Raw genomic sequence first — 20,019 nt, 5'->3', positions numbered from 1 at the left:
TGTTGTTGCAAAATATTTGTCTGAACATTTAACGGTATTAGAACTCGGTTGAGGCAACTGAGAACAATTGACTATACAGAAACCTCATAAAGGAATTGTTCTGTTTCTACAGCCGAATTTTCGTCTGATCCCTGAACAACCGAAAATTGGTTGTGTCAACAGAATTGTTTTTTCCGTGAATCGATACGGAAATATTATAGAGACTCGCGCTTTTCTTTCAGTCGATAACGTTGGTATACTTATGTGATATCAAACGGGGAGTTTCATTTTTGTACCAGCTATTCTATTCAATAGAATAAAATATATAAAAAAAGAAATATCTTGAAGGAAACTTTGGATATTTCAAGTATTTTTAAAATACTTTCAATATTTTACTGAATAATAAAATTATTTGAAAAGTCAACATGTTTTGTTCAATTCTAATGTGAAACAAAAACTAGAAACAAAATATTAGGGAAACTTTGGGCGTCCCATTTAAATCGAATACTTCCGATCATAATGGCATTTTATCAAATAAATTGATCAAAAATTATGAATCTATGTTTCTCATCGTATGCTTTCTGATCGGATACAAAAATTCATCGATATTTTGATCGGAAATATCCGTTTGTTAATTTCTTATCGAATAATTTCTCTCAGTGTGGTCTACTTTAGAGAATAGAATCGCATGTTGGAAGCAATATACTTCCAACTAGAACGCATAATTGTTTTCGGGACTCGGATCCCAATTAGCATCCAAGCAGTCGTCTATGCGGCTGGCGAGGCAGTAGCGAGTGAGACACGTTTCACGATTATCGGATTACTTAGGTAATGCTCCAGGAAAGTTGTATTCCAACGCGCTCAGCTCTCTCTCTCTCTCTCTCTCTCTCTCTCTCTCTCTCTCTCTCGTCATTCGCGCGCGTTTCTTTTCGCACTGTAAATCGCGTCGTAATGAAGTGTCGTGTGAAGCGTCACCTCGCTTGACTTCTGTCTCAACACTCGACTCTTCTCGCATTGTTCGTGTATTTTTTCCCCGGATCGACATCCCGTCGTTACGACGACGGCGTCGTGTAAATTATCGTCGCTCGCGCATCGACGCGATAAATCCCACTTACGTGTCGTTGCACGCGGCGCTTCTGATTCCCGTTACATTGAATTCGCGTGAGTCAGTTTACGTAATATATAGCTCGTCCACGAAATAAGAAATCGCACAAATAGATGATCGCGAGCTCGGACAGCTGTCGACGTTTGCTGTGGCGATCTAGTAAAAAAGCTATTTTATGAAACGTAACATAGAAAGTTTTTTTCTTTTTACAAATGAAAAATAGTGTCTGAAATATGATAAAAAGTATAAATAACAAATTTTTTTTATCAAATACTGACAATTTGGCTAGTGATTATAAGGAAAACATCGTTATGTAGGTAAAATTTTGTAGGTAAAATTTTAGATCGATATCTTGAATAAATTTGAAATACTGATTTTTGTCCGTAAGGACAGGCACTGCATAACACTGTGCGACGTGTCCTGTGCGGCTAATGAATGACACGAGATGCAATCGTAACTTCGTCGGGATTAGCTTGCCGTTCGTGCTGCGTTGGAAGAGATGCAGAAAGACATTTATGAGCGGCCTCGCTATTGACGGCGAAAACGTGCCTCGGAGCAGTACGTTGTATACAATACCGCCGCCTCTGTTTACCATTACTTAAGGCACTTGTCACGTACGGGAACTACGCGTATATACCAAACGCCGGCGTTTACACAGGATCTTTCGCTATTTACGCCGTATAAATCTCGAAACACCGCGCTTTTCTCTCTCCCCTCCTCCCTCTCTCTCTCTCTCTCTCTTTCTCTCTCTCTCTCTCTCAGCGGGGAACGTCTCGGAAATACGTATCTAAACACGTAGCCCCATCACAGCCGTTCGTCGTCCGCGTCCCCGCTCGTCCCGAAAGCAAATGGCCCGTTTCAGCCGCTCTCGGCGACTGCATTCGGATCCGCCTCGTATCCGTTCTCGAGGGAATACGCGCGACGGCACACGATGTCTTATTTAGCCAAACTTCTCGAATTAATTTACGCGAGCGCACGATATCGCCAATCCATGTGCAGTAGGCAAAATGGCACTATAAGTTTGACCCAATCTGTCAAAATTGAGAGTCGCTACCGATGGACTTTTACGCCGTATGCCCAGTAATTATATCACTAAGCGCCTGCGCACTCAACAGAGAAAGCTGCTTTGCAACTGTTGCAAAATTCATGGGTCCGGTTGGTGTATGTCTTTCAGATTCAGTCAAAATTAAGAGCATAAGCCATCAATCAGCTTCACGAATTTTGCAGCAGTTGTAAAGCAGCTTTTCCTGCTAAAAATAATGTAGCCAACTATCGTTATTATTAGTATATCATTATTATTTATTGTATTGTTAATTACATTATTAATTATATCGTTATTGGATAAATCCGTTGGTAATGACTCTCAATTCTGGCAGGTTGATGAGCTCTCAACTTCATTGTGTCTAAAAAGTCATGCAGTCCACTTTTCAACGTAGAAAAGAGTTAGTCGCAATTCCAGGGGAAAAAATGGTCGAAGAATTCGAATCTACGGACGTAATATAATTTTGTCGATTTAGATTGCATTTTTTTATGCGCTTGGAGAAAAAAGATATTTAATGTAAAAAGAATATTGTCACGTAAATTATATTTTCGTCGAAAATTGGACTTTTCATGATAAAATTGAATAAGTTTTGGCTACGCTAAAATGAAAAGAGGAAGATGCTTCGATTAGCTGTGAATTCAAGACGATGAAAACGTTTTAAGATTATGCAAAAGAGGAAACAGACCTTCAGCTCACATCTTGTGCGAAAAATGACGGTTCCAAAGAAAAAAGGAGTGATCGGGAATTCTAATAAAAATTAATGCGGCGTTAGAGTTGTCAGGACGTGCTGAATAATTCACGCATCCGCGCTCGCGACGGAATCCCCGCCGGATGATTTGTGTCTCCCACATGAGATTTCACGCCTTTTTAACGCGAAGGATCTCGCAATCGATCGGTCGGAGCCGACAGCTGACACGAAATTCATACGAACGCGCCTCGTTGGAATAGGTAATCGAACGGCTTGATTCCCCTCTTTGCAAGTCAAGCAGTCGCGTTTCGTCTCGCGCAAACCTCATACTGCCGTTTACAATCGCGATCCGACCGAGCATTTCATCTTTAACGAACTGCTTCGCATCGGGAGGGAAAAATCGAATTAGCAGGGGTGTGATCGAGTGCTTTGTTTGATCGGACCACGTGGAATCCCATAATTGCGTCAACATAAAAGATGCGTTGATTTTGAGTCAAGAGTTAACGAGAAACTTCCCAGATAGATATGAATTCTTGCTAGTTATACTAGTCGACTTGCAAAAGTCTGCATCTCTTATGGAGTGGTTTGCACGACACTCACATGGTAAAAATTTACTGGAAGAGATATGTCACTTTAATCTGAATGTAACTTTTAGTAAATTTGTTGTTGCATTTGTTAAAACATCAATGAAACATCAACAAACATAAATAAAAAATTATAGAGTTTTCATCATCGATTGTCTCACATGATGATAATCATGAATGTTCGCGTTTCTTTTGCTTAGAAGAAAAATAGGAGAGAAAAGGAAAAAGAAGAGAGAGAGAGAGAGAGAGAGAGAGAGAGAGAGAGAGAGAGAGAGAGTGAGAGTGAGTGAGAGAGTGAGAGAGAGATGGAACTACGTTCTCTTACGTGTTCTTATTATAATTTCACCAAACTCACTGGACGCTCATTTCCGACGTATTCCCAGGGAAGCTTTTCCGAAAACGGCTTACAGTCAGGGACCACCGTTAGTCTTGGCCTTCTCATACATGAGGTTATCAAAGGACTTCCTGTAAATGAAAGCAAGGCAACTCTCATCGAGCGCGGATCTCCCAAGAGGAATTGCCGCGGCGAGTTATCGGACAGCGAAACAACCCAAGATCGTTTTCGAGTTTAAGAGACAGCATTTCACAGCTTGCAAACACTTCTGATACGCTTAGGGACGTTTATGCACCCTCTATCATCCGTTACCATCGAGAGTAAACATTCCGCAAAACATTCATCCTTCTCGAAACATTTATTGAATTGTGGGACGATAGATGCGAGTAAATTTTAATCAATCTTGTCTCGATCGATTTGAGATTTTCGATATGGAAAGAAGGATCTAAATATTTATTAGGGAAGAGAAACATGGAGTTAGTTTATCGTTATTCCGGGTCGTACTCGTTGCGAGTGCTGTCGATTTCGACTATCCGGATAACTACATAGGTGTTTCGAGTTTTACACTTGAGCACTTACACGGAAAAAACAATTCTGTTGGTGCAACCGAATTTTCGGTTGCTCAGGGATCAGACGAAACCTCGGCTGTAAGAACAGAAAAACTCCTTTATGAGACTTCGGTATAGTCAATTGTTCTTAGTTGCCTCAACCGAGTTCTAATATCGTTGAATGTTCAGACGAATATTTTCGGTTCCGACAACAGAAATATTAGTTTTCATAACAGAGATATCGCTTCTGATCATCTAATTTTCAGTTGGTTCCTATTTGGTTGCACCGACTGAAATTTTTTTTGCGTGTGTATCTTTCGACTGTTACTCGAGTATATTAATTTAAAGGCTGCACCCCTACTCTGATGAAAATAATATCTAATAACACTCTATCTAAACTTTTTTGCAAAGAAGAATTTTAGGACTCTTCAGAACAAAAGAGAAAAAGTATTATTAGACACTTGATATATTCTTTCTTACTCTTTCATTTCTGCCAGGATTGAGAGATGGCAGCTTTATTTTGTGTTCGTATACGTTTTCTGCATATGAGCTAAAGTTAGTTTGATGAAAACATAAAATAATTTAACATATCCAGGTTATTGATTTTCCAACAATAACTAGCTAACGAACGAATGTATGCTCATAATTATTTATTGTCTGGTTGCCCAAATAGTATATCCGAGTATGGAAATACCTGGGTTACACTGACAGTACTAGGGTTGCGACTTGCGAAAGATGTGCGAAATATGCAAGGGATAAAAAGTCGATGCTGCGGTCACAAATCTTCACGAGTGGCAGCTAGAACTGAACCAAAACTCGTTCAATGATTATGAGAGCACATGTGTACGAGTGTGCGGCGGGTATCCACTTTTTGCACCGTTATAATCCCGTCGCGGTAGATACTGGCGCGAGCGGGAGATAAATTATTTCGCGACTACCGCCGGGGCGATCCGATACCACCTCCATAAGTCGCACTATAATAGGATAACATTGACTCCGAGGCAATAATAGCCCCGCGTTCGAACACGTGCGATGCTTTTATTAGAGCACGCGCGCGCGCGTCCGTCCCAGAATTTAGATCCAATTACGGTAAAAGCGTATCGCGCGCGCGGTTATCTTAAAATCTCGTAAAACATTCAGAGGACCGTCCGAGGAAATAGTCCGGGTAACGTAGTTCCGAAAGTCATTGAATTATGAAGCGGGGGCACAATGGATTACTGGGCGGTAAGTTTCCGCGGCGCGGCCGCCGGATGAGAGCGGGAACGGAGACGCGAAACTTGCAAATCAGTTCGGGCACACGGCGGATGGATTCTACCTGCGTTCCGTTTTAATGTAAGCTCTCCCTGTCACAAGCTTTCTCTCTCTCTCTCTCTCTCTCTCTCTCTCTCTTTCTCTCTATATCTATCTCTGCCTTTTTCACTCTTTCTTCTCTCTCTCTTGGGAGAGCGAGTGAGCGAAAGGGGAGAAAGGGAGAAAAGCTTAAATCACTCCAGGGAATGCTCGCGTTTCCAACGGCCGTAACGATTTCTTCAGCCGCGACGACGCCGTGAGACGAGTCGATCTTGCGTCTCCGGTCGGAGAACGCTCGATCTAGGAAGCGAAACGTCTTTCATTCGAATTTTCCGCTCGAGCTGGGACCCCGTACGAGAGGTCCGTTCGCAAAGACCAAGTCTCAGCCTCTGGATCTTGCCTGCCGTCCAGCAATTCTCTTTCGGAAAGAGCTCTCACTCGGACTTCGCTATTCCTGCTCGACCACGTCCTCGTCCAGTCGATCATGATTTTCGGCACGTCGGCCATCTTGGGACGTGCGGTTCTCGCAGTTTTCTGGATTTCTCCTTGGTATCTCGGGTGTAAAATGACCCGCCCATTCGAGAAATGGTGGACGTCTTTGTCCCAAGGGGAAGAAATCTCGAAGATTCTGTATTTGATACACGGAAAGAGAATTTTGTAGTAAAAATTACCGCAGGTAATATCTTGTAACCGAGGAATTGGTCGGCGTTCTGCAGTAGTTCCTTCTATCCTTTCATATGTGTTTACTTATGTCTTATGAGTATTATTTCTCGTAACAGCCACAACGTTCGATTTCGTAGCAGTCAGGGGCTGAATAATGAATAATTAAATAGCCTTAAGACAGAGAGAGAGAGAGAGAGAAAGAGAGAGAGAGAGAAAGAGGAGAGCGCGCTTTCTTGTTTCAAAATCTCGGCAAATCGAGTCACGTGACTCTTCCCTTCGAATTTGCGCCCTGGAGGATTTCCAAATTCCTCCGCTTCCTTTTATGCTCCCGCTCATGCGCGAAGATATCGCGAATTCTTCTTCCGAAGGTTTCGCTGCTGGCGACGCTCCGAGTACTCGGCCGGAATAATTTTCCGCGTCCGACGAAAATATTTCGGATTTCCTGGCAGCGTTGCGCGTTGCTTTATTCTACCTCGAGATAAGTTCCATCCCACCAAGTAGAAGATACCACGCTGCCTTCTCTTGGTGGCGCTTTGTTTGTTTTACACGGAGCGGCCGAAATTCCGCTCCTCGACGGTGTGGCGAAGGCGGCTGGCCGGCATTCGACCGTCTTCTTCGCAAATTCCCCGGCTATCGAAGGATCCGGCCCTCCGTCGTCGTCGGCATGAAATTCGCGTTTGTCCGGGGACACACGTCCCACGGATTCCGGATTAGTGAGATCCGTGCGCCACGCCGGCGGTTTTCCGCGGATTTGCGTCTCTCTCCCGGCGAATCGAGTCTCGCGCGTCGCCGCCGTCCACCGGGAAATCCGGTCGATCTGTTGCACGGCGTGACCTGTGACTCCTTTCTCCTTCTCCCCTCCCTACGATTCCTTTCGTGTATTCTCATCGTAGCATCAAGCTCTTTTGTACGAATGTCTCCTAAAAATGTTCAAATACAAGACGTATACGATAATGTCTGCTTGCCATTTATCCATCTTAGCTAATTTCTCGAAATTAGCTAATTTTCACTATGACTGCAAGGACATGTTTTTTTTAATGAATGAAATAATTTTGAATGGTGGGACTAGGATTTTTGAGAGGTCATATTTGTCCCAATAGGGGGGGGGGGGATAAGTCAAGATTTTAAAAATATATATATTCTTCATTTGAAAAATATTTTTGCCACGTAAAAATATATATACTAGTATAAGCAAATATGTTGTTACCCACCGAATTTTTTATTTTTTAGATATTTTTTCTCTCAGTTTATCTGACAAGGAATGTGTCCAAAAATATTGATTTTCGACGAAGTTATGATAGTCCAATATTTGTAGAAAAGTTCTAGCTATAAATAGTAGAGCGATAAAATCAGAATTTACAAATATAAATCTACGTTATTTAAAAATTTTTCCGGACGACAGTTTTTACGAGAGTTTATGAACGATTGAATATTTGTTCGGGTTTCACAAACCCAACATTGTACACGGAAGGATAAATTAAAAAATTGAAAAATAATTGAATTAAATTAAAAAGAAAATATATGTGCATTACTATCTCTGAGTAAGTCAAAGCGATTGTAAATGTTCAAGATGCTACGATTGTTATAATTTTGCAGATAATTTAGCAGCTCCAATCTTGAAACTACGCGGCGTAGTCAGCCGGTGAACGCAGTTTCCAACGCTTTCGCGTAATCTTCGACGTGATGAAGGATAAAATTCGCTTGGCGAATGTTTCCGGACTGCCCGCGTGATTACTACAGGTCTTTTTTGCCGTTGGAAACAGATGGAAACGCTTGCCAGTGGGATATTTCGGCGCGCGAGTGTTTGATCATTTTTCCGATATCGAGCAACCGACTCGTTGTGTTGTCTTGCGGACGCGCGCGCTAGAATTTTTCTAATTGTCGTAACGCCCGACAAATATTAGTTTTGGTCGTGTTTGATTTTCGCATGAAGCCGAACAGAAAATTTGGACGATACGTTATTATCGCTCGCAACTCCGTCCGATATTTTTTCAAACGTTCCATCAGTATTTTTAGCAATTTCCCCATTCCTACCCCCTATCTCACCTCCCGAGAGAGCGTATCAATACCATTTAAATGAGCGTCCCGATTTGTTTTGCATACAATCACACAATTTTTGCGAATGAAACTTGCGCGCGATATGTAAATTCGTGTCATTAATTCGGCGTGTTAGTTCGAAAAAAAGAAAAAATGGCGCAGTTGTAACGAAGTTGCGGGAACAGAATTTGCAAATTGCACACGCGAGTTATCGCGAAAAGTGCGTTGGAAAAGTCGCCCGAGGAAACATATAAACATTATATACTTGTGCCGCTTGCGAGATATTTATAGCGTCACACAACGGTGGAATGAACGAGACACAAATTATCGCGGCTCAACAAGGCGTGGTTAACAAATCGATGAATAAAGCGTGAATAAAATGAGACGAAAACGAATGGTCGGCTGTCTTTAACGAACGCTCGGCGAATTAGCCTGCATGCGCGAAGGCAAGGCTAACAAGATTCCGCATTCACGCGCGCAAAAAGATCCCGGTGACTTTGAAATCCTTGCTTGGGCATTTCTTTCTCACTCTTTCTCTCTCTATTTCTCTCTCTCTCTCTCTCTCTCTCTCACCTCCGTGTCGGAAGGTTGATCCTTTGCGGTCAACCCGAGCGTGCATTTTCCAGCTCGCGCGAAATATAACAAGAAAACGACGCGGCGTAGCGCGGCACTTTGCTCGTGTTTTCCGTCGGTTTACTGGCTGCTTTTTCATAATGGGATCAACGCTCGTGCAGGATTTAATTATAGCAGGCCCTTGTCCGGAATAACTGTTTGACGAGCTGGCCTCCGGTAACAGGAACGAGAGGAGAAAAAGACACAAGAAGTGAGAGGGGCAAGGAGAAGTAACGCGGAGTCGCGCGATACAATCGATCCAATTCAATTACGAGACTAGCCACACTAGCGAACAGGCTTACAGGATAGAAGTCGATGTAATTGCACTCGTCCTCGATGCTGGACCTCGCCGAAAATTGGATTCCTCGTCGCCGCAAATCCTTCAGCTCCTGCGAACGACTCCGTCCGGCCCTGCGGTACCTTTAATCATTCGTTATCGCGTTCTCCTTTGAGGCTACGCGAAATCCGCAACACGTCGGTTTTTTATAAGATCGTTATTTAAAAATTAACGTTGTTTCTTATTTATTTATTTTTTTAACAGAGAGGTGATTAATTATGGACATTTTTATTGTTTTAGCCTTTAAATAAGAATACTTAAACTTTTAACAAAAATATATCTATACACAGGGTTGGGAAAGTTACTTTTTAAAAGTAATTAGTTTTAGCAAAGTTCTCTTTGCTGAAAATGTAACTAATTACAGTTACAAGTTACTATGAAAAGTAACTCGTTACAGTTACTCTAAAAGTAACGAGTCGTTACTTTTAAGTTACTTTCTTGAAATGATTGTAAATTATTATTGTAAATACAAAAATCTTACATTTTAAGCTTTATTAAAATGTAAGAATTGAATTTTATAATTAATATCTGTCACATTAATTAGTCAATCCACTTAACAAATTTCAAATGTGTACTTAATATAATAAAAATTTAATAATAGCCTTGTAGAGGTGAAAGAATTTAATCATATATTCCATCAATACGTTGATAAATTTCCCAAATAGCACAGAGAATTTAAAAAGAATTCAGTCGTATGTCACCAATTCCGAATTTATTTTTAAATGCAAAAAGAATTCTTTTCATTAAACTAAACTCTGAAGAATTCCTTTTGCATCTGAAAATGAACTCAGAATTGGTGACGTACGACTAAATTCTTTTTTAATTCTCTGTGCTATTTGAATTATTAAATTAATATACGATTACTATATAATTTTAATTTTATTTTACGTTCCCCAAGTAACTATTAAAGTAATTATTTAAAAAGTTACAAGTTACTAAAAATAAGTAACTAAGTTAAGTTACAGTTATAGGTGGGAAAAAGTAACTAAGTTAAGTTACAGTTACTGAAAAAATGTAACTGTAACTGTAACTTCATTATAAGTTACTTCCCAACCCTGTTTATACATATATTGTGAAAATTCAAATATTTACATTTATAGGCTAAGACAATAAGAATGTTCAGGATTAAATGTGTGTTCATTGATACTTTTACTTTAATTATTATTGCTCGTAATTATAGGGATGCTCTTTCAAATGTTTGCATTACCTAATATTATAGAAATCTGCAGCAATTAATTTTTCTTGATGTGTCAGGTGCTTACAAAAATTTACTGGATCGCATAGGTTCGTTAACTTAAAAGATGTCACTTTGCACATGCGGAATGAGAGTTTTTGCAAACTTTATTTACTTGAAAGGTGGCAAAAAGGTGGATAACGATAGCAAATGTTGCCATAAATGCCAAATACTCGCCTGCATTGGTACTTTTACCTTGATATATGCATCGTTCTAATCTGAGATACTTTCAAGAAATGAAAATGCATGGGAATGGTCACGTACAAATGTCAGTACAGGGAACTTACCGAATGCCTCCACAGACGTTTTGCCTCGCGAGTCGTCGTCGAGATTAGCGAGATTAGACCCAATATTAGCGATTTCTAAGCAGTGATCCTTCTTTCATCGCGCGCGACGATCGATGGAACTTGATGGGCGTTGATCGTACCTTACACGACGCGACATGGAGTAGTTTGCGAATCCTTCCATCCATCGTCGACGTAGTCGCGACACCGCGTATCTATATGGTGCCGACAATTCGCGGACGCTCTTCAACATCAAACGCAGACGAGACGGAACGCTCTAATGAAGTATTTTCCGGGCTCTAATGTCCAGTCGCGTTTGCTGTTTCCACATTAGGGGCACGCTCGCTCGCGTGTTTACGTTCCCTGATACGTCGAAACTGAAGCTGGATGACCGTGTCTTTAGTTACTTCAAACACGACCAATACTGATGCATCGTATTTCGATTGTGGACCACGTTATTGAGATCTTACTTTAATATCAACTGTCGACGAAACTTTCCGGCTGAGCAGCGCTCTCGACTCGTTGAATATTTTTTCGTTATTTGCATATTATGAGCAGTTATGAGCGATAGTATTCCAAATTAATTTAACCCTCTAAGTGGCCACCGAGTTTATTTATGCCCGGGTCATTCTAAAAGATGCTCGTTTCTCGCAGTATTTTTGTTAGAAAATAGAATACTTAACAATCTTTTTCACAAAAAGCTATGTATTCTTCAACCAGAAAGGAAAAGAAAGCTTCAATCATTTCTTCGGGGATTTTTTCGAGCATCTCAAGAGGAGAAAGATCGAAGAAGAGACAATAACCCTGGTTATCATTTCAAAGGTAGCGAAAGCGGAGGATAAATTAATTTAACAATTTAACTCAAATTCGATATTTTTTATTTGCTGTTACTGACGATGACATGTGAAATAGCGCGAGATTTTGCGGACTACTTGTGCGTTTCCCCGTTGCTTCGCCAATTTCCCACGTGAAAAATAGGGCAGCCTTCATCCCCCTGCAAGTGACTGCGAGCACCCGAGATCGTTTCGGACACGATCACTTTTTACTCCCAGACCTGGCGAGCTTAGGTCGTATAATCCACGTCAATCTATCGATTTCTCCGCCACACTGACACGACGGATCTCTCACGCCCATCACCGAATGCCCGCCTCATCGGGGCATGGATCGCGTACATCTTCATGCTCGCACACGCAAGGTGCATATACGACGCATCATGCAGGAAGAAGACCACCCCTCGACCCTCGACGTCCCCGAACGAGCCACCGAGCTCTTTCGTCTTCAAACTAAAGAAAAAAAAAAAAGAAAAGGAACAGTTCCGCGTCGCAGAAAACGAGAAAAAGAAACAAAAAAAAAACAGAGAGAGAAAGAGAGAACTGGCGATACGAGAAACGCAACAAAACAAGAGAATGAAAAGTAAAAGGACAGCGGGAGAAGCGAAGCGAAGCGAATAAGGCGAGACGAGACGAGAGCAAAGACGAAGTAGGAATGCGGACATAAGGACCGAGAGTATCGATGATATCGTAAGATGTTGGGAGGATGTTGTCGACTGATCACAAGAGCGAGTCTCTCTTTCTGTCTTCCAGGCACGGCGGAGACAGACGCGGTGCAGGCGCTCTTGGCTCGGTACCTTCAGCGTCGCCTTCAGGGCTCTCAGCTGTCGACGCCACCGCCGCCGTCGGTCCTCTTCAGTAACGATCATCGGGCCCGCGTACGACAGACCAGCCAGAAGGCACCCAGCAACAATCTCTCGCAAAATGTCAGCGACAAGGAAGGGGACCAACGCGTCCCTGACGATTACGACGATTACGAGGACGACCTCGAGGGCTACGAGGACAGCGAGAGGAGCAGGACCAGATTCGATCTCCTGGCGGGTAAAATCACGATTCACCTTGAACAGTAACGAAGGATAGGAGGAGTGAGAGAGAGAGAGAGAGAGAGAGAGAGAGAGAGAGAGAGAGAAAGAGGGAAAATGCCCTTATCATGGAATACGTTCATTGATAATTCTGATCCCAGTGCTGTATCAATTATTTGTTTTCTTTCACTCTTCTTTTCTTTTTCTTATCGTCAAGAGAGATTCCGTCGTCTCTGTTTGGCGGAATACGGTCGATATGAAATGGCTCTGCGCCGATATATGCTCGTAGATTGCGGTGTTGACTGATAGGTTGTGCTTCTCGTAAGTCTTGATTGCAGGGATAGGAAGAACGCAAGAGTATATGATGTTATATAAAAAATAATTTTGATAATAAGCGGCTGTTACTTGAGATAGGTAAAGGGGATTTTTCAAAATATTGAAAAAATGCCGCAAAATACTCTTGGCTTCTCTAGAATCATACTTGCGTGCGTTGGGAGACAATTTCAATGCAATATGTTGCTACAAAACGTTACACACCATTAAATTAGATTGCTTTAACATGAGCTTATAGAGAGTACAATGAGTGTGTGAGTACAATGTTTTCATAGAGTAACTTTCTAGTTCCAGAAACAGTCCAATTACTGCACATTATAAAGTAAATAACGCGTGGCAGCCATTTTGTTCGTTCGCTTCGGACGATTACGAAGGAACGCGCCTCGGGGGTGGGCAACGCTCGCGCGAATTTCACGCGTCTCCACCACGCAATTTTACTTCCGCCAGCGCGGACCAAATTACCCTCGATCGACTGTAATGCGGCGACAAGGGTTTAGGGAAGCGTGCATTGACGTCACGATGCCCCGCTTCTATCTCGTGGCTGGAGTCGCGCTGAACCGTGCTGAATCGTTTGGGATCGAGCGTAGCATTGCATTGATCGTGCTGCACGCTCTAGATCACCTATGGCCACCCCGTCACGGTTTCACGATCGCCGACACTAATCCGATCCCCGTCGATTTTGACTCCTCGACAAATCGACGTAATTCCCGTAATCCGCAGGTCGCCGGTCCCACGGCCGGGTGTGATCGAAATTTTACGCCAATGATGAAATTACAGCGCCGTGCTCTCTCAGCCCAAGAGACTTCGTGTCTTCGTTTCTCGTTCCGCTGTAATCAGCACTTCGTGCGGTGACGAAAAGAATATTTGAGGTGAGATATTAGATGGGAAATAATATATTAGAGCGTTAAACATTTACTCAACGAGATCCGCTCTTTCCGCTGAGGAAATACGAGCAGCGGACTCAGCATTGCACTTTTATACCAGAGGAAGTAATTTGAAAGAATCGAGGTACATTCTTGGCTGAGACAGAGACACATTTCAAAGAAATTATGAGATTGCGCGCAGAGCAAGGGACCGGGAGGAACAAGGATATTGGTTTCTCGGAGAAACAGAGTTTAATAATAGAAATAAGAAGCGATGTGACGGAAGAAGGATATGTGTTATTCCGAAATATATCATGTGTCTTCGATGTCAAACAATTGCTAAGGTATATGCTAAGGTGAAATATATACTTTTATGAATTCCCTCTCCATAAAACACACGGGCATGTACTTGACGTGAAGGTAGATAACGTTATTATGGAACGAATGGCACGAATAGAACATTCGAGAACATAAAATAACATTTATCCTGATACCTGTCGGAAGTCGTTAGGTAAGGGAATACGGTTGAAAAATCTGAGCGAGAATCAACGAGAAATAAATAATACAGCGAGAGGAAAAGAGAAAGAGGAAGAGAGAAAGGGGGGAGAGAAGTGAGAGAGTAGAGAGAGAGAGAATAGTGATGAAAGTTGGGCAGGCGCGTAAAATCGAATAGAATCGACATAGGATAGTTTTACGTTGTTCCTATCGGTTTTCTGTTTCAAAGCTTTGACGCGGCTTTCGTAGCCGCGACGTGTACGGATGGATTTTTCGATCCGCGTAATATCTGGCCTTAGCGATTCGTTTCGCGCCGGATCGGGCGCGATGATTTAATTTCTCGCGCGGCGAGAGAGTTCGCTCCGTTCTCCGCGGTTCAAGCGATCCCGAACGCACTCCCGAACTTTCCTTGATACGTTCTCGTTGCGAGCGAAAAGTCGGCGGGATTATCGGTCGACCAAAAATAATTCGCCTGTTTTCGACAATGCGCGGCCGCCGACGAGACGAGAGCCATCGCACGGCTGGATAGTCGCTTACTCGAACACGAAATGTATTCTTCAAGATTTTCCGCAAGTAGTTCGAAAGAACACGTCGAGTTACGGAGCGGGGGCGGCAGGGGGAGGGAGGAGGAAAAACTTTGTCGCGGACTTGCGGAATAACTATGAAATTCAATGGGGCGAGCGTTTGCTGGCGAGTGGGTTAATTTAGCGGAATGGCTTTCTCCGATAAATGCCGGCCGTGCCCGTATAATCTGCAACATTGTTGTAATTCCGACGCTAGCAGTGTGATGGACGAACGATTGATGAGTGATTAACGTGCGATCGACGAGAAATGTTGCGGAACGGAAAGTTCGGCTGGATTAACCAATTCCTGCTGAAATATGCATCCAGGAACATATAATCTTATTTTTAGCGGAAATTCTCTTATGTACGGCTTCAATGGGATTCTCTGGGAGCAAAAGGAAGATATTCTAAACACAATATTCTTAATGTTAGAGGAATTTCGTCTTTCATCTTACATAGGTTTTATTTTTAATAAAAATCTCTTCTCTCTCTAGTAAGAGAGCATTCTGCTTCAAGAACACTCCTGTTAGTTCAAAAGAAATAAAGTTGGGATAATATCTAGTAGGTTTCCGATTGACAGTTCACTTTATTAGAAGAGGAATACTCTTTTTTGGTAAGATTTTTTGCTTAAAATATGGGATTACAGGAAATAGCGTCTTGTAACTAGAGTTCTCTTTTTGTGTGTTGATATTTTCCTTTTAGAAAAAGGAACGATTTTAGAAGAATTCCTCCGGAGCTATATATAAAAAATTTTATTTAAAGAAGTAATATCTTTTTTTAGGTGTGAATAATTTACAGACATTTCAGTTGAAGCCATCAGAATTCAGTCTACCTCATCAAGATTTCTGGTTAACTTGAACAGAACTCTAGGAATTTCCATTTAGAATTTCTGGATTTTATTTATATTTCACCAGAAATTAGTTTATTCAGCTAACTTGTTTTTTCTGTGTGTATCGCGTTTCAGGTATTATTCGTTCTTATCCGCCGTTTGTGTAAAGGTATAAGCGCTTCTTTGCGCTCGTTTTATAGGAAAACGTCATGTTGATACGTGAAACGCGTGCGCTTATAACATTTGTTGTGCAACGGGTGCTGAGACAAAGTGAAAGAACTGTCATTCGTAAATGACTCGGGAGGGGAGGAGGGAGGAAGAAACGTGACGTAATGGGGACGATGTGGGGAAGACTCGAAATTAATCGACACGCTTCGCATTGTGTCAATATTTCTCCTCCTCATCGGCGCTTGTCCTTTTTATCTATTCCTCTCTCGTTTTCTCTCTTTCTCTCTCTTTCTCTTTCTCCCTTGTATCGGAACGATTTCACGAAAGCAATTCCTTTTTTACCGTCCGGCGATTTAACTCCGCGAATTCGATATTCCATCCGCCGCGCTGTCGTGGATTTAATTGAGCACAAGGGGTTTCGATATTCGTCGAATGCAATATGCAATCGAGCGACCTATCCAATCAAATTCTCGTATGCTGTCGACTGCACTCACCACGACGCGGCGACGGACTGTTGATAAGTTTTATTCGTTACTCGTCCATTCTCCCGCGCGTTGTCACGCGCGCTCGTCTTGAATTTAACTCTTCATTAGAGGCGCGTGGTCTACTAGATGTAATTTGAAAGCTATGCAAGGTATTTGATGATAGATGGGAGGACGCTCGTATATCACGTCAAACTGAACGCCAAATTCCTCCATTTTGCAAATGACTACGTAAGGTAACTATCCATATTATTTTGTAGTGTATTGTATTGTATTGTATTTAAATAAATTATAAAAAACTAGCATAAATAAATAGGAAAAGTATTTTTTATTAAATTTAACATTTAACATTTAAATTTAATATCTTATCTTAATTTAGAAAAAAATACATTTTTTACTTATTTGTGCTAATTTTCTCTTTTATGGCTTATTTAAATAAAAAGGCACACTAATAGGCATAGTAATGTAGACAATTATCCTAGTGAATGTCTGAGTCGTTAAGTAAAACAGATTGCGCCACTAATCGCGCGTGGTCAATCTTCTTTACTTAATAACTAAAAAATCTCGGATTATTCGTAAAATGATAGAGGATTTTTTTGTTTTAATCTAATGTACAATCACACAACGCAAGTTGTACTCACTGTCACACCCTACACCGTACCGCATGTGAACACATTTATTAATCTTCATTAATTAATAACTCAAAAATCCGTGGGGTTATTTTCAAAATAGTAGAAGAAATTTGTGTTTAGTTTGACCTAATTTATACGTACACGAGCGTGTTCCCACCTATCGTTAGACATCTAGCCAAATATACATCATTTTTTATAATATACATAGTCTGTTGTTTGTACTACATGCATTCAAAAAACATACATCTTAGCAGGATAGTGGATTAGGTGCTTAAAGGGAGCTGAAAAGCGCACACGCTTACTTAAAGGTTAATTACGACGCGCCTCTAGCGGCGTCTCGCCGTTTATCTCCGTGACTGTCGTTGAAACCGAAATTCTAACTTCCGTCTCACGATAAACGGCCAACCGCGGTGCTCATGGAAGTTTGTAAGTTCCTACATTACGTCGCGCGTAGCTCGTCATGATTCGTGGCGATTTTACCATGCGGTATAATTTAGACGTAAACATCGCTCGCAGTGGCACAGCGGCACCCCCAAGTCATCGTGAATATTCCTGATCTCTCGACGTTAGACATGCGTTATTACACTCGCCGCGAGCAGACTTAAAATTTAAACTCGTATTCCCGATCGGTTTCCGTCCCGTGTTTATCGGACCCTTCTCTTTGTCGTTCCTTTCTTTTCTCGCATGAACGCACGAGAATATTGAGACGTGTTCGCCAATTTCAGATTTGTGGGCGATGCGGAAATAAAGGTAAGAGGAGAAATAGAGACGAAAACGGTGATAGATAGAGAGAGAAAGAGAGAGAGAGAGAGAGAGAGAGAGAGAGAGAGAGAGAGAGAGAGAGAGGAGGAGGAGGAAAGGCGCTAGTATAAGCTTCCGCGTGCAGAAGTGCCAGGAAGCGAAATACACAGGAGAAATAGCATCGGAGAGAAACGCGACGAACGCATCCCAAAGCTTCCAGTTTACGATGCCGGATCGCCAGATTAACGTTCGTCGCGTTAATCGTCATTTCGCAGGGAAGTGCATTTCCCGTTTTCCATGTTTCCCTTTTTTCTTTCATATTCTACATGTGTCGTACATATGTGTGTGTATTATTAAAAAATATTGTATCATTAACCTTAGAATCCTAAACATGGATGAAATTTACATGGAACAACTTTTCAAAACATTATCGTTCTTCAAAACTTCTGTTCCGTTTGTTTGTTTAAAACTTTCTTCAACTTTGTTAAATAGCAAAATTTACTCATGTTTAAAGTACACATAACTTTTTAATATTTTTAGTGTTCTACGATTAAAATATATTAGAATATTGGATACACAAGAAGCACTCGAGTCGCGTCATTTTTACGAATCATTTTTGCTTGTATATAAATCGTTGAAGAGAGTCATGTGTGAATTTTCACACGCTCGCATCTGTATTCTAACTCTGATCGATTCTCCTTGCAGAGAGAGTTTTCTTTACTCTCCCCGATCTTGTCTGGTCTTTTTTTAATTCAATATGTCCGCAAAACCGATCAATAATAATTTATTTGGATCTCATTGTTGAGTATTTGTTGAAAAAAGCTTACGCTCCTCATCGGTGCCGTGAAAGGGATTGTCGCGTTCGTAGCCAGCGTCACACACACACACCGTGTGTGACGCGCCGATCTCTCACTTCAAGTGCACATCTTCGCTCAAAATTCTCAATTTTGCTCAACATGTTCGCTCTCACCAACGTCATGTGTATGACGATATTTTTCTTCGTGTATCCACGTACAAACAAACAAATCTGCTTTACATAATTACACGAAAATAAATGTAACGTGGTCTGTGCAGAGAATTGCACGAATAAGCCGTGGTAGTGAACATGTTAACCCTTTGGGATACAGTGGTTTCACCATGAGATTACCTATTAGAACCAAATTATAGCTTCAGGCATAGCGATCTCGCAACAAAACCACCGCTCATCCTGTGCATAGTGATGCATTCTGATGGTTTTTTGTATTACTCGTGATATTCGCTTTAGTTTGCACGCGGTTTTGTCGTATGTTAGTTGTTACATGTATGGTTGTGTTTGCCATCGTGAATTCTGGTGCTGCTCATTACTAAGTTTCTGGCACGTATCCTACTTGTAGATAAGTTTTGTAACTTTTGCTGCTTTCCTGACGAATAGAGAAAACTTGTAAAGCTGCAACGTTAATGTTGGCAAATTACAACCTCAAAAATTGTTTACTTTTTTCGATGGTCTCATCATGAGATTTTTGCTTCAAAGGGTTAATACTATGTGCCGCCGATATCTCCAGCGGTATTTGAAACGCGCGCGCGCGCGTCCGGACTCGCGCGACGTTTGTTTCTCGATATACGGAATGTCAGGAACACGAGGGGTTCCGGCTTCGAGTCCGTTTCCGCTCTTGCAGTTCGTTCTTTCCTTGGCACGCGGTTATTTCCGCGACCCGCGACGATGGCGTCGACGAAGACTCCGCGAAAAGGTGACGAGAGCGAAAGAGCGTGGACGGATCTCGGCTGGAGATGAAAGGAATCCGCCAGCGGTGCTTAAGATATCACCGCGATGCCCGGTCGTCTTTCAAAGGGGAATACGTTTGTGTGTTTGTGTGTGTTTATGTGTGCGCGTGTACTCCGTGCAAATACTCCCAGAGTCACCGTAACGCGGAACAGCTTGACAAAGACAAATAATACGCGGCGCGCTCGCGAGTTCATCCAATTCATGCAAATTTTTATGAAATTTTCATGAAGCCGACGCGACGTGACGCGACGCGACGCGAGGCGACGCGAAGCGCCAAGTTCGCACGCGACGCCGACGGAGCCGTGGGGGTTTACCCACCAAGCAACGGTACCCTGAAATACGCCGGTACTAATCTGACGTCGCTTAAGCGACTACACCGTCGCAGACGCTATCCCCCCGAAGCGTTTTCGAAAACGCTATTTGTCATCGTCGCGGGTTCGCGACACATACATATGCATGCGCGCCTCGTCACGGATATATCCGCTCCCGCATCTTCTGCAATAACCAAGATCGGCGGTTTATCCGGCGTATCTCACTATTTGTGAAGCAAGAATCGGGGAGG

General features: G+C 42.1%; 1 protein-coding gene across 8 annotated transcripts in view; it reads left to right on the top strand.

Moving 5' to 3' along the window:
* The window catches only part of LOC116841693 (low affinity immunoglobulin epsilon Fc receptor-like), a 256,972-nt gene that overhangs the window by 170,647 nt on the left and 66,306 nt on the right, over positions 1-20,019 (top strand). For all 8 annotated transcript variants that reach the window (XM_032809952.1, XM_032809959.1, XM_032809955.1 and 5 more), the window contains one exon: positions 12,321-12,608. In XM_032809952.1, the coding sequence (XP_032665843.1) occupies positions 12,321-12,608 (288 nt within the window). The remainder of the gene's footprint in view (positions 1-12,320; positions 12,609-20,019) is intronic.

The sequence above is a fragment of the Odontomachus brunneus genome, unplaced genomic scaffold (genome assembly GCF_010583005.1).
Source record: "Odontomachus brunneus isolate Ranch 3 - 2012 unplaced genomic scaffold, Obru_v1 Obru_scaffold_017, whole genome shotgun sequence".
NCBI lineage: Eukaryota > Metazoa > Arthropoda > Insecta > Hymenoptera > Formicidae > Odontomachus > Odontomachus brunneus.
Note: the sequence above shows the minus strand (reverse complement) of the source record. Positions and strands in the feature narration are given on the sequence as shown.